At 41.6% G+C, this 15,920-nt stretch overlaps 1 protein-coding gene across 2 annotated transcripts in view; it reads right to left on the reverse strand.

Annotated features, from left to right (window-relative positions):
* The window catches only part of PARL (presenilin associated rhomboid like), a 57,792-nt gene extending 48,963 nt beyond the window's left edge, over nt 1–8,829 (reverse strand). Inside the window, exon 1 of one of the 2 annotated variants that reach the window (XM_024124298.1) lies at nt 8,669–8,829. In XM_024124298.1, the coding sequence (XP_023980066.1) occupies nt 8,669–8,793 (125 nt within the window). In that variant the 5' untranslated portion in view covers nt 8,794–8,829. The remainder of the gene's footprint in view (nt 1–8,668) is intronic. The other variant, XM_055084096.1, reaches the window with a different exon arrangement.
* Between the last annotated feature and the right edge of the window lie 7,091 nt (nt 8,830–15,920).

Raw genomic sequence — 15,920 nt, forward strand, 5'->3', positions numbered from 1 at the left:
CTGTAAAAAGCTGGAGAACTACAAGTTGTGGTTTGAATTAGCACAGAATAGCTTTATTTTTTTTTTGAAGTTTGGCCAAACATTTAAATCAAATAATGATTTTCCTTTTATAAGTACTAACCATTACAAATTGGCGGATTTTCCCTACCTTGCCCCCTATTTACTTCACTACCAGTTTGGGGGACACCCAACTAGATGTTCTATAAAGGGTTTTCTTGTTTGAGTCCTTATAGCTTGACCTCCTCAAAACCTCTGACACTACTGATCACACCGGTCAGCGCCTGTAAGGTTGCACTCCCTGCTCTTCAAACTTGCTTTCCTAACGGCTTCCCCCTTTCTCCTATCCCGTAAAGACAGATATGCTTAAAGGCTCTAATAGTTCCTTTACACATTCTCCATTCAAATTGAACCCATATAAATTTGTGAGGCATTTTTTTCTCTTGTAAAATGGTAATTTCCCCCAGGTAGACCATGTAGAGGCCCCTTCCTGTTTGTTCTCATTGTACTCTAATCATACTATATCCTTCTAGACTCATAGAACTCCTGTCTGCCAGTCAGACAGGTCTTCTCACCTTTGTAACCTGGGCCTTGAAACACTCTGGTTGAATAAAAGAAAAAGTTCATTTCTGTGGCCTGGATGACTTCTAAGCAAGTAACTGATTCAAATATATGTCTCTAGTCCCAGCCTCAATTTTCTTGTCTTGTATTTCCAACTATATATTGAATAATTCTACTTGGATATGCTCCCCATTACTTTAAAACCAATATATTCAGAAGGGAACTCATCCCCCTCTACAAGCTCCATTTTCTGACTTCTTTATTCTTTCAGTGGGCCCACAGTTACCTTAATCACTAAGATTAAAAATCTAGAAGTCATTATGGAGTTCTCTCTCAATTCTTACCATCTAATTTAAAACCAGATCTGTCAAATATTTTTTTCACTCCTAATCTAGTCCCGTACCCCATGCCTAAACTACAGCAACAGCTGACTTAAGTTCAAACATTTTAACATGTTGCATGTTCTTCTTTCCTCATATCACTCTTCCACAAACATTCAACACTTCCTCAAATGCCCTCTTAGAGGGCCAACATTCTCTCCCTAATTCCCACACAATCCCTTAGTTCATCCCTTTTGGCCTGGAATACTCTACCATTTCCTAACAGATATCACTGCTTCTAGTACTGCCCTACTCCAATTCATCCTCCACATTTTATTAAGCACAAATATATTATCATTCCCCTGCTTTAAATCCCACAGTAAATTTTTCATCACCCCACCAAACTCAGCAATGCTACTCCTTTCTTGCGGTACTTACTTCCCTTTAACTTTTTCGTGCCCTTCAAAATTCAGTTCATTTACTTCCTCCTCCAGGAAGCTTTCCTAAACTCTCGCAGGCTGGGTGTCTCTTTTGTACTCCTAGAGTCCTAAAGCATCCTGTGTGTACTCTTATACTTGTCTCATTTATTGCCTGTACCATAACTAGATTATCATTTCTGTATTCATTTTATCTCCACCACCAAGGTCAGTTCCTAATAAAGAAAGGGTCAATAATTATGTTAGAAGAAAGAAGGGGTCGAGAATGATTATTGGTTTTATTCTGAATAACTGAAAGGAAGGTGGTACTATTCACTAAGACAAGGAAAATCAGAGGCACCAAAATAGGAAACTGGAAATATGAGAGATGAATAATTCCATCTTGGGCACTGTTTAAAATGCTTGCAATCACAGCAGCTCAGTTCTAACAGGTAAAAATTGGAACTTAAATTTCCATCAACAGGGGAAAGGATAAACTGTGTTATATTCATACAATGGAATACAGTGGTCCCTCAGTATCCATGGGAGACTGGTTCTAGGAACCCCTGCGGATACCAAATTCGGGATGCTGAAATCCCTTATATAAAATGGTGTAATACAGTGACATTCCCCATCCACAGTTGGTTGAATCCATGGATGAGGAACCTGGAGATACAGAGGGCCAACTGTACCACTCAGTGAAAAACTACTGATCACACATCACGGATGAATCTCTTTTTTTTTTTTTTTTTTTTTTTTTTTGCGGTACGCGGGCCTCTTGGCTCACGGGCCCAGCCGCTCCGCGGCATGAACCCGTGTCCCCTGCATCGGCAGGCGGACTCTCAACCACTGCGCCACCAGGGAAGCCCCACGGATGAATCTCAAAAACACTGCTGAGTAAAAGAAGTCAAACACAAAAGAGCAAATAATGTGTGTGATTCCATTAATGCATATCAAGCTGAAGAACAGGCAAAAATTATTTGTGGTGATCAAAATCAATAGTGGTGGACTTCCCTGGTGGCCAAGTGGTTAAGAATCCACCTGCCAATGAAGGGGACACGGGTTCGAGCCCTCGTCCGGTTAGATCCCATATGCTGTGGAGCAACTAGGCCTGTGTGCCACAACTACTGAGCCCACGTTCTAGAGCCCGTGAGCCACAACTACTGAGCCCTCGTCTACAACTACTGAAGCCCGCGCACCCAGAGCCCATGCTCTGCAACAAGAGAAGCCACCACAATGAGAAGCCCGTGCACCGCAACGAAGAGTAGCCCCTGCTCGCCACAACTAGAGAAAACCCTCATGCAGCAACAAAGACCCAACGTAGCCATAAATAAATAAATAAATAAACAAACAAACAAACATTTTAAAAAATCAATAGTGGTTGCCCAAAGTGGGACTTGACTGAAAAGGGGCAAGAGGGAACTAGATGGAATGATGGGCAGTATCTTTATTTTTAGGTGATGGTTGCACAGGTGTATACATTTGTCAGAACTAATGGGCTGTATGCTTAATACTTATATGCTTTACTACATGTAAATTATATTGCAACGAAGTATTTTTTTAGCATTGGTAGAACACGCAGGTGATGTCCAGTAGGCATTTGGAAACATGAAACTCAGAAAATGGTATAGCTACTATTACTATTACTCGCCTAAAATGCTCTGTCTTCAACACTGAGTCCACGCCACAGTTCAACTTCTCAGACATCACATGGTGAGGATGGGTGATGATGATAAAGTTAATTCACCTTAAAACTTCTAATAATTTAGAATTTGTACTCACAAATAAGTGCTACTTCTTTCAACAAAATCTATTTTGGAAAGCAGTGCACTCAGTCAAACAATGCCAATGTTGCTCTGAATGGCTCTGGACTTCAGAACCTGTTCCCAGTCTTATGAATATCCTTTATCAAGTAACTGTTGAATGGCTAATTGCAAATCTATTTCTAGTTCTTGTTCTGTTGCCTGCTTTTTCTGCAGAGGCTAGGAAAGATAAATATCTTCACTTTTCCAGTCTCTCCTATGGCTAGGGAGGGCCATATTACAGAGTTCTGACAAAATGAGACTTAACTGTTTAGACACCTCTTGAAAAGGTTTTGCTTATCTGATAAAAATGGAGGTATCACTAATGTCATATCCCTCCCACTTCTTTTTGCCTTGAAAAAGGACGCAATTTTCTAGAGATGAGGCAGTCATCTTGAATGCCCAGAGAAAGGCCAAGGTCTTCAGAAACTAACCTTTACATTTTTTGAGCCACTGAGCAAAGACAATAGCCACCTACCTACAATCATTTTATGCTAAATACTCCTCTCCTTTCTTTAAGCAACAATTAACTTACAGCCAAATGCATTCCTAACTGATAACAGCTTTAAAAGTGGCAGATGTTAATCCTTTGCAATTGGATTTGATTTTTATTAACTATTCCAAAGTAATTTAGAGCTAGGTCTAGTAAATAAATTACAAGTAACACCACTTTGGGCCAAAAACTCCAAAGATGTGACATAAAGTAATAGGAATACGTTTCCTTTAAATGTTTCCCTGTAAATGGTTACAAATTGTAACCCAGGGCCTCCCTGGTGGCAGCAGTGGTTAAGAATCCATCTGCCAATGCAGGGGGACATGGGTTCGAGCCCTGGTCCGGGAAGATCCCACATGCCATGGAACAACTAAGCCCATGCGCCACAACTACTGAGCCTGCGCTCTAGAGCCAGGGAGCCACAACTACTGAGCCAGCGAGCCACAACTAGTGAAGCCCATGCGCCTAGAGCCCGTGCTCTGCAACAAGAGAAGCCACCGCAATGAGAAGCCCGCACACCGCCATGAAGCAGCCCCCGCTCACCGCAACTAGAGAAAGCCTGCACACAGCAACGAAGACCCAATGCAGCCAAAAATAAATAAATAAAATAAGTTTTTTAAAAATTGTAATCCAATGTTGTTGGTTTCTGGTATTCTTTTTTTTTTGGCCACGTCTCGTGGCTTAGAGATCTCAGCTCCCTAACCAAGAATGAACCTGGGTCACAGCAGTGAGAACCCGGAATCCCAACCAGTAGGCCACATTTTTTTCTTTTTAGACCAAGAAATATGAAGGATGAGATATCTTTATATCTCCAACAGCTTAACACTCCAGGATATATACTCAATCAGTTCTTCTACAGCTCATCAACTCATTTACAATTCTGAAGCACAATGCTTGAAAAGGAATACAAATACACCAGGCTGGGAATCTGGATTTGATGCAAAGCCAGACCTTTTGCCTAGAATAATATTTACCTTGAGAATCTCAACAGAAGTTAAGTGTGGGACTGAGGACACAAAGAACAAATTGGCCCCAGATGCAGTTCAGATGCAAAATACATGTTAGGAGTACATACACTGGGAATTAGAGTTGGACATACAGAACTTGTTGGATAGAATTAAGTACTATGACTTGGCTCACTGAACACCTATTCCTTTCACCTATGGTACATTCACATGCTGCAGGGACTGGAAAGCTAAAAACTATTTCCCAGGTATCTTTTTGGTTAGGATTCGAGATGTGATCAGGGCATGCTAATCAGATACATCAGCACAACACCTGAAGTCAGAACTGAGTTGAGTTAGAGGCAGCACACAAGGCATCAATTCTGCTAGTGAAAATAATGGTGGAGACAACATAGTTCTTACTTTGATTAGCAGATCCTGATCTGGTAGCAGCTTCCCCAGTTGTCTCATTTATTATTGCTTAAAAGAGTTGTTTAAAAGAAAAAGAATATCTGACAGTGACCTATGTGGCCCTATTTTCTATCGAGCCTTTTACAAAATAAGTTTGGCAAACCCTGTCCTGAACTGCTCGTTCATGAACCACTTTGAATAGCAGGAGCTAGAATCTAATCCCTCATCCTTCCAACATTTCTACTTAAATTACAATGGTTATCTACAGGTTAATCCTATCTGACTAGAATGTTAAAAATAGCATTTGTAACCAAAGTATTCCAATACAAAAGTTTCACTAGGACTGACAGTGAGCTTTTTTGGCTCAATCTAGCATCCACACCTAAGGGTACCCTGGAATTTCCAGCCACTTGGTTTGGGGAGGCACACCAAGCTCCTGACTGGCTTAAGCCAACCTACACATCCCACATCCCTGGCAACTTTAAGGAATTCAAAGATGAACATGTATCCCAAGTTAGGCCAATCCAGTCCAGTGAAATTCAAATTTCAAGATTTTGTTTGTAATACTGGGTTAGAGAATCTTTTCTGCTGGACTTGAACCTAAAAGTATATAGCCCCACGAGCTGCTGACAGCCATCTTACAATAAGGAGAGAGCATAATGCCAACATTTAGGAAGCAGAGCCAAGCCATAGAGGAAAACGGAGTCCTGGTGACAATCTGAAACACTGGATCTTGCCTCACCAGAAGCCAGGCTCACCTCTGGACCTTTTAATGGTATAAACCAATAAATTCCCCTAATTATTAAGGTCAGTTAGAGCTGGATTTTCTGTTGGTACAAGGATGCTTTTAGATGTAATAAGTACTTCATCACACGTTATATGACAAGGTACATTCTCTATCCTTAGGGAGCTTTTGTTTTACATTTCTTAAAAGTAAAACCAACCAGGAAAAGCATGATAAATGTCTCCAATTGCAAATGTTTGATATCATATTTAAATGCCTAGGTTTTTAAGCTCTAACCATTCATATGGGTAGGTAATATGGAAAAATAAATGACCTGAAATAAGTCTGGAAAACAAAGGAAACACAATAAAATGCACGGGGGTGGGATGGGAGGAAAGAGTCACAAGAGGTATATACCAACTCATGAGGACAGGCCTGCCTTTTTGCTCTGTGCTTTGGTCCTTCTGCCAATAAATAGTGATTTGTGAAAGCAATCTAACGTGCTCAAAGTGGAAAGATCTTATGAATGCTTGAGTTACCACTAACCACACAATTGTTATGGTTCCATTTTTTAATATCATCCCATAACTTTTAAATAGAAGTCATGTCTATATATCTGTTGCCTTAGTGGTGAGTGACATAACACAGTCTAGTGAATTGTTTTCAACAGTGTGAGGATAAAGACAATGCCACTTAGATATCGTACAAGTCAGCACTAATGTCTGTATTACTATAGATTTGTGTGAATAAACTGAGAAGTGGCCTAATGTGCAAAAGGAGACAAGACGTGTCCAAGCACACACACAACAGACTCATCCCACTTAAAAGAAAATAGTTGTATTTAGGGAAAGGGGCATAAACTCCTGCATGCCACAATTATTTTCTTAAAACTCATCCTGAGTTAATATATGGTGAATTAAACAGGGAAAATAATTGAATATACATGATTTACTAATTTGTCAGGTATTTAACCTAAATATATCTTAAGATTGTTATCCCAATCTAAAAGATTTAAGCTCCGTGTAAGTGCTACAATCAACTATTTTCTTCTCTTAGCTAGTTCTATACAACTGACAAATTATGCAGGCTTCTTTCAGGCCTAAACCGTTTTTCAGCAGTGCTGCCAACAGTTTGATCATGGTAAAGTTTCTGAAAACCCTAAGTGAAATAGTCTTCTTTTTTCTGTAAAGAGCCAGACAATAAACATTTGTCTTTGTGAAGAAGCATTTCGTTTTGCAACCCTTTAAAAACACAGAAACCATTCTTGGCTGGTGGGCTGCCTTGGGCCTGCTATTGTTTACAGAAATTTTGAGGAATATCACCACCTGTAGTTCTTGTAAGAAGAAAAAAAATGCAAATTCTCAGCCACACTTCAGGCCCATTACATCAAAATCACAAGGACTGAGCCCAGACCTCTGCTTTTTAACCGTATCCATGACTTCATTCCTCCACATACGAATTTTAGAACCACTAGAAGTGAAAGCAGACCTAATAAAGTTCTACACAAGGAAACTCATGCTGCTTTCTAGAGGCAAGTAGACATATATTCTATTATATTTCAGGCTTACCTACAATCTCCTGTAATGCACATTTTTCAGTGTCAACACAAGTGTCAATTTCAAACTTTGCATATAAATGACAAACTTTTAAAAATTGTGATGCTAATCTTCAACATCACATGATTTTTTTTCATATGGCCTCATTAACCAAGTTGTTAGTTCTTTTCCTTTCCCTTCCTAACACGTATCTTGAATATTTAACACCTGCTGCTTCCTAATAACTGTACTCACTTTTCCTCCCCCTCAAACCATGCAATTTCGACTGGGATTTGGAGTAAAGTGGAAATGGAAACAGGACCACTGAAATCAACCACCACCTCCACCTGACCTCATTCTCCTCTCCTCAGTTTAAGATTAGTGCCTGAGGCTCCATGTTCCAGTGTATCATGAAGTTAAGGTACAATATAAGCCAGTTTTCCACAAATCTCTGATCCTACACACAGGCAGCGCTTGTTCAGAACTTCAGGTTCTTTCACTCCCCGCCCCCTCCCCCCGCCCCCCAGCACCAGGCAAGATGACAGGAAGGACTGGGATAGGGCCTGGGAAATAGTCTACAAACACTCCAGGTGATTTTAAAATTAAGGATGGCTCCACCATATTGGAGCCTCAATTATTTACCACTGGCTAATCCCCATGTTGATAAACACTTCATGTTCCTTGCTATTATCAGTCAGGTGAATTCCAGGCACACATGTAACCAAGTCAGAAACAGGCAAAGCTGAAATTCTGTTAAAGGAAGAAATTTCAGAGTCAAATACACGTCAGAATCTTAGTTCAGGGATTTCTCTCTTCTCTCAATTTAGAGTTGAATTACTCTAATGCAAAAGCAGCAAATACTGATAGGCCGTACTCTTCATACAGCTTCTACTCGGGAAAAATTGACTTTTCTTTCCAAGTCATCTAGAAACCAAATACTCCCCTTCCCAATTTCTTTAACAGAAAAGCCTCTCCTAGAACTCTGCAAGAGGCAAAGTGATGCCCTCCTCTGACTCCGTCTTCCCTTACAGAGTTCTCTAAACGATAATGAAGGTAATTTGTAGTAAAACGAAAGTTTTATAAAGACAGAGAATAAAATCTCAGCCCTGCCATTTTACCAGCTGTGTTAATTCTTTACTTGCTCGCGGGATTATGAGGCGTGGTGCGCAGTCAGCCCTCACAGATTACTTCTTCCCGACACGTCCCTCCGGATGGGAAAGGGGCAACCGCGGGCTCACGGAGAGCTGGGCTGGGGCTGATCACTGTGCACCCAGGCAGGATGGCGCGGCGAGAAGCGAGGACTGGACGAAGGCGAGGGGTAAAGGGGGAGGGAGAGAGGAGGAGCTGGTGAGGAGAGAGGGTAAGCCGGGGGCAGCATAAGACACCCGCACGGCCTCCGCCCCTGAGGATGCGCTGCCGGAGTCGAGGGCACGAGAGGCGAGAAGCCCCGAGAGGCGACCATTACCTGCGCCCGAGCAGCCGCGGCTGAGCCAGGGCCGCAGTGAGCTCCTCGCAGCTGCGGCCGCCCGCCGGCGGAGCCCACGGCTGACCACAGCCCCAGCCTCTCTGCGCCAAGCCTCGCCACGCCATCTTCCCAACCTCTTCCCCACCATGGCCCGACCTTACCAAACCCGGCCTGTAACCACTTCCGGGGCGAAAGGAAGAACCATAGAGTGCCGAGGGGCAGCCTAGCGCGCCCCCGTGCGGCCGATCCCAGACCGGACCAACCTGAGGGAGAGGTACCCGCCGGCCGGCAGCAGTCCGGCCGGCAGCAGTTCTCCCGGCAGTGCCCAGCCTGGACCTGGGAGGGGCGTGCGAAAGCGGCCAGGCCTCCAGCCTACTGACCCACAGGAAAAAGAGGGGGGAAAACGAATTTATTGAATGATGCCATGTACCTTTACCTAAGTTACTGCATTTAATCCTCGCAAAACCCTTAAGATAGATGTTATTACTGCTTTTTTTCTTTTTTACCGTGGTTCTGAGGCCCAGAGAGAAGTGAGTGGAGGAACCAATATTGCAACCCAAGTTTTCTTCAACTACTATTCTTTTTTCTGCCCACCATTTCACGTTATGATACACTGAAGAGGATGTGCCTTTAACAAAAAGTCCAAGCATGACATGAAAATCTAGATTCTAGATAAAATTCAAACTTCAGGATCAGCCCTTGCCTACCTGTCAGCTTTATTTCCTGCCACTCCATCCCTCCCTCTGACCTTAGCTGCAGTCATACTGAAACATCCGCAGTTTCTGAAAGGCACTACTTTTCCAGTCCCTACTTCTCCCGAGTTCATATACCATCCTCACTGCCTGAAACACCTTTCCCTTCTCTGCCTACTAACTAACTTGTCCTCCAGACCAACTTGAATCATCACCTCCTCTAGGAAGCTGTAGGAAAAAGTTTTCCTCCAACCTCTTAGGGTCCCTGGCCAGGTCTGAAAGGTAGTGACAAAGACATTAACAGGAGAAAAGCACACAAATTTTATTGATTTTTTGCATGTACATGGGAGTCTTCGCAAGAGAATGAAAACCAGAAGTGACCAGAGTGGGAAGTTTTTATACCTTTTCTACAAAGAAACAATTTGTGAAGAATTGACAAGACAATGGGGCTTGGACTAGGAGTAGTACAACTAGGGCTAGGTAGTCCTTATCTTCCTTAAGTAGGAAGATGAGAGTTAGGTTAACAAAGTCTGTTTGCACATTACACCCGTGTCTCTTGTTGAACAATAATAATATTAATAATTAGTATTCATAATAATATCGCAGCTGCAAAGAGCAAAGACCCTTTATTTAGGGTCTCAAGAACTGCAATTCAGAGACACAGATTAGGGTAAAACCAAAAGAGTGTTCCGGGGAGGAGAAGGAATCAGGGGCTTATTAAAGGCAAAAGCCACAAGGTTGTTCAAGAATTAGAGGGTTCCCTGGTGGCCTAGCGTTTAGGATTCTGGGCTTTTACTTCCATGGCCCGGGTTCAATCCCTGGTCAGGGAACTGAGATCCCACAAGCCACACGGCCAAAAAAAAGAATTATGTTGGACTCTCAGGCAATCCCTTAGGGCAATTTTCCTTAAGGTATAAGCTCTCACCAGTTATTCTAGGGTAAGAGTCGAATAAGTAGGTAGGCTGTCATGAGTTAATTTTAGGGTGAGTCGAATAACTATCTTGAGTTTCTGGAACACTGGATAGATGTTCTGGATGCCGGTGTTAAGACAATAAGTGGTCAAAAGGTCAGATTCCATCCAGGCTGAGATGTGCATAAGTCACACTTCCTCAATGATCTCCCAGCTGTATTTTTAGAGGGTTTTCTTAGCAACACCGACTCCATTTTGAGTTTACTTTTACCCTGGTCTCTAGTCTTTGGGCTGATAAGAGTCTGTCTCCATGAAAGGAAACATTTATTTCCTGCCTTTAGAAAGAAAAGGGGGAGGTTTTTCCGCATTTACTGCTTCTTGATTGCCTTCAGCTCAAAATAACATTTATGTCAAAGAGTCATACTTGGGGGTGACATTTTGGTTTCCTTTAAGGCTTTCCTCTTAGACCTTCACACTGATTTAGATTACCTTCATCTGTGTTTTAATACTGCTTTATGCATATCAGTATAATAACACCACATTCATTCCATAAATACTTATTAAACACCTACAGTATGCCCAGCAATGTATTAGGTCTGGGATATATTTTAGAAGACACTATCTCTGTCCTCACAGAGATCCTACCCTACAGGGGAAGAAGGGACCAAGTAAATAAACAGGCAATTACAATACATCAGAAGAAGTGCTATGGTCAGAGAAGCAGAAGGCTCTCTGGGTGTTTAGAGGAGGGGGAAATAATGCAGTCTAAGGGATAAGGAACGGGAGGCAGGGGAGAAGACTCCCCAGAGAAACTGATGGTAGTTACCAGGAGAAGAGAAGGGCTGCAATGTTCTAGGTAGAGAATGTGCATTTGTGATGTCTTCCAGGGCATGACTTCTTTGAGAAACTAAAATAAATTAACTTTGGCTTTGTCATAGGTGTCAACTATGAGATTTGATTTTACCCTATTTGCAAGCTAATTCGTTTGGTTGCTGGCAGAAAACAGGAGACTCCTGGGTCAGAAAGAAAGGACTTTATTACCCACAGCACAACAAGCATCATGTGCATCGTGTTTGCAGGGGCTCCCCTTGTTCTGCAAGTCCTACAATAGCAATGCCATGGGCCAGATGGATGCTGAACATGCAGTGGTTTTGCATCTCAACTGAAGAACACTGAGCTTGGGGTATCTACCATTTTAATAGCATTAAAAAAAGAAACAACAAGGCCAAAATGGAGTCACCTGTGCTAAGCCCCACATCAACAAAACAAGACTTAACACGGAACCTAATTGCATTTTCAGCCTCTCCCAGGAATGTGACGTTTAACCAGTCAATCTGGAATTACCTGGTCAGCACTAGTTGGGTAATCTGCCTGATACACCCACAGCTTCCCCCAAATGAAGGTGACCTTGCCTGAAACAATCCACTCTTTTGCTAGAAGCTTTCTTTTTCCTCCCCCTTCTGCCTATAATAAGCTTCCATTTTGGACAGGTCCTGAGAGCTCCTTTCTAACTGCTAAGATGGGATACTGTCCAATTCATGAATCATTAAATAAAGATCTAATTGAGATCCAAATTTACTCAGTTGAGCAAAAGTGGTAAGCAAGCAAACAACCTTGAGATAAAGGCATTTTCTTCCAGAGCAAAGGCGCATATTTGCTTATAGCCTTGCATCTTAGTCTATTTGGGCTGCCATAAGAAAATACAATAGTCTGGGTGGGTTAAACAACAGAAATTTCTCTCACACAGTTCTGGAGGCTGAAAATCTGAGATCAAGGCACTAGCGTGGTCAACTTCTTGTGAGAGTTCTCTTCCTGGTTGCAGATGGCTGACTTACTGCTTTGCCTTCACGTGGCAGAGAGAGACAGCAAGCTCCCTGGTGTCTCTTCTTTTAAGGGCACTAATCCCATCATGGAAGCCCTACCTCATGACCTCATCTACACCTAATTATCTCCCAAAGTCCCCGTCTCCAAATACCATCACACTGGGGATTAGAGCCTCAACATACAAATTTTACAGGGGTCACAATTCGGTCCATAACACCTTGGAAGATAGAAATTAGTATCACTTGACAGAGCAAGGGCATGCTTACTGCCCATTATAGAAGTTTCCAGTTCCCTAAACTCAGCATTCCTCTCCTATAATGCAACCCACTCAGTGTGCAGGTGTCATTTAGCCTTCATTGCATTGTCCCGTGGGAATTGGAACCCAGGGAATCAACGCAAAAATGTTGATGTTCTGGCTAATGCTATTGCTCTAATAAGTTGTACTTCATCTTTGACCCAAGATTCTGTGTCTTCTACCAGCATCCATAAAACTGTGTCAGGCAAACTTGTTCAGAGCCCTCACAGTTCTTGATAGGGATATGTGAATTTGTCATTTCCTAGGGGGAGCTTCTCTAGCTGCTAACAAGAATTTGGGTGTGGTCATACGGTTGATGGCTGAAGAGGAAGGAATCTGGAAGTCACTAAAGATGAGGAAGCCTAGAAACTGAGAGTCCTGGATGTTGACTGGGCTACTCACATTAACTTGGTGTCACCAGGATGAGAGCAGGACTTGGAGAGGAATCCTCAGACTTCAGTGAAAGAGAAGCAGTGACCAGAAGATTAATAGTGCTGAAGAATGGCTAGAAATAGAGGACAGAGTGTCAACAGAGGATAAATACAATCTCCAGGTGATCTATCTGAAAGAATCATTAGGGCCTGAGGAGGATGTGGTCCACCTCCAGAACCCAAGGATTCTGAGGTGGGGATGTGCTGGATGTTCTCTTCTTGCCCCTCCAGATCACTCTGGTATCCTGCTCCAGGCCCCTCAAGACTAACATTTATGGACCAGATCAATGGGCTCCCCTGCCCTCTGGCTTTCAGCTGGACTCAGCCAATTGCAGGCACCAACAGGAGATTGGAGCACGGGAGGAGAAAGGCACTTACTCCATCCACTCTCTTCCTCCTTGATCCACATGGGTTGGCCTCTGTGTTCTGTTATTAAGCTCTCCTCATTGCTTTGAGTGAGGCTGCTATTTCTGGCGAGAACCTGAACTGACAGAGGAAGAACAAGCAACCTCCACTCAAAGTCTGTGGCAGAAGCAGGGTCCTCAGGGAACAGCCAGGAGTCAGGATGAGTGGAAAGGATCTATGGAGGTGTGCTGACTATAATCCAGGCACAGGAGTATTTATTATTATTTTCCATTTATTGTGCACTTAGTATGTATCAGATACTGTGATGAGTATATTGCATGCATTGTCATATTTAATTTAATCTTAATATCAACCAAATGAGTTAGCATTATTATCTCCACTTTGCAGGTGAGAAAACTGAGGCTACTGATAATCTGACACTTTGACTCATTTCTATGAATTCAGATAACTTCTACCTTGTCATTTTGATGATTAAATGACTTTGTATGTGTCAGGTGGCCAGGTGCACATTGTTGAAACTAAACATATAGTAGCGAGACAGCAGAAGCAAGAGGAACTACAATCCTGCAGCCTGTGGAACAAAAATCACATTCACAGAAAGATAGACAAGAGGAAAAGGCAAAGGGCTATGTACAAGATGAAGGAACAAGATAAAACCCCAGAAAAACAACTAAATGAAGTGGAGATAGGCAACCTTCCAGAAAAAGAATTCAGAATAATGATAGTGAAGATGATACAGGACATCAGAAAAAGAATGGAGAAAAAGACTGAGAAGATACAAGAAATGTTTAACAAAGACCTAGAAGAATTAAAGAACAAACACCAAGAAGAATTAAAGAAAAAACAAACAGAGATGAACAATGCAATAACTGAAATGAAAAATAAACTAGAAGGACTCAATAGCAGAATAACTGAGGCAGAACGGATTAGTGAACTGGAAGACAAAATGGTGGAATTCACTGCCATGGAACAGAATAAAGAAAAAAGAATGAAAAGAAATGAAGACAGCCTAACAGACCTCTGGGACAACATTAAATGCAATGACATTCGCATTATAGGAGTCCCAGAAGGAGAAGAGAGAGAGAAAGGACCCGAGAAAATATTTGAAGAGATTATAGTCAAAAACTTCCCTAACATGGGAAAGGAAATAGCCACCCAAGTCCAGGAAGCACAGACAGTCCCAGGCAGGATAAACCCAAGGAGAAACACGCTGAGACACATAGTAATCAAACTGACAAAATTTAAAGACAAAGAAAAATTATTGAAAGCAACAAGGAAAAAATGACAACATACAAGGGAACTCCCATAAGGTTAACAGCTGATTTCTCAGCAGACACTCTACAAGTCAGAAGGGAGTAGCATGATATATTTAAAGTGATGAAAGGGAAGAATCTACAACCAAGATTACTCCACCTGACAAGGATCTCATTCAGATTAAATGGAGAAATCAAAAGCTTTACAGACAAGCAAAAGCTAAGAGAATTCACCACCACCAAACCAGATCTACAACAATTGCTAAAGGAAAGTCTCTAAGTGGGAAACACAAGAGAAGAAAAGGAACTACAAAAACAAACCCATAACAATTAAGAAAATGGTGAAAGGAGCATACATATCGATAATTACCTTAAACGTGAATGGATTAAATGCTCCAACCAAAAGACACAGGCTCACTGAATGGATACAAAAACAGGACCCATATATATGCTGTCTATAAGAGACCCACTTCAGACCTAGGGACACATACAGACTGAAAGTGAGGGGATGGAAAAAGATATTCCATGCAAATGGAAATCAAAAGAAAGCTGGAGTAGCAATTCTCATATCAGACAAAATAGACTTTAAAATAAAGACTATTACAAGAGACAAAGAAGGACACTACATAATGATCAAGGGATCAATCCAAGAAGAAGATATAACAATTGTAAATATTTATATTTACATATAAATATGTAAATGCTCCCAACATAGGAGCACCTCAATACATAAGGCAAATACGAACAGCCATAAAAGGGGAAATTGACAGTAACACAATCATAGTAGGGGACTTTAACACCCCACTTACACCAATGGACAGATCATCCAAAATGAAAATAAATAAGGAAACACAAGCTTTAAATGATACATTACACAAGATGGACAAGAAGAAGATATAACAATTATAAATATTTATGCACCCAACATAAGAGCACCTCAATACATAAGGCAACTGTTAACAGCTATAAAATAGGAAATTGACAATAACACAATAATAGTGGGGGACTTTAACACCTCACTACACCGATGGACAGATCATCCAAACGGAAAATTAATAAGGAAGCACAAGCTTTAAATGACACAATAGACCAGATAGATTTAATTGATATTTAGATGCAGCAAAAGCAGTTCTAAGAGGGAAGTTTATAGCAATACAAGCCTACCTCAAGAAACAAAAAAATCTCAAATAAACAGTCTAACCTTACACCTAAAGGAATTAGAGAAAGAAGAATAAACAAAACCCAAAGTTAGCAGATGGAAAGAAATCATACAGATCAGAGCAGAAATAAATGAAATAGAAACAAAGAAAACAATAGCAGACACCGCAGAAATACGAAGCATCCTAAGAGACTACCACAACCAACTCTATGCCAATAAAATGGACAACCTGGAAGAAATGGACAAATTCTTAGAAACCTTCCAAGACTGAACCAGGAAGAAATAGAAAATATGAACAGACCAATCACAAGTAATGAAATTG

Source organism: Physeter macrocephalus, chromosome 1, assembly GCF_002837175.3.
Source record: "Physeter macrocephalus isolate SW-GA chromosome 1, ASM283717v5, whole genome shotgun sequence".
Classification (NCBI taxonomy): Eukaryota; Metazoa; Chordata; class Mammalia; order Artiodactyla; family Physeteridae; genus Physeter; species Physeter macrocephalus.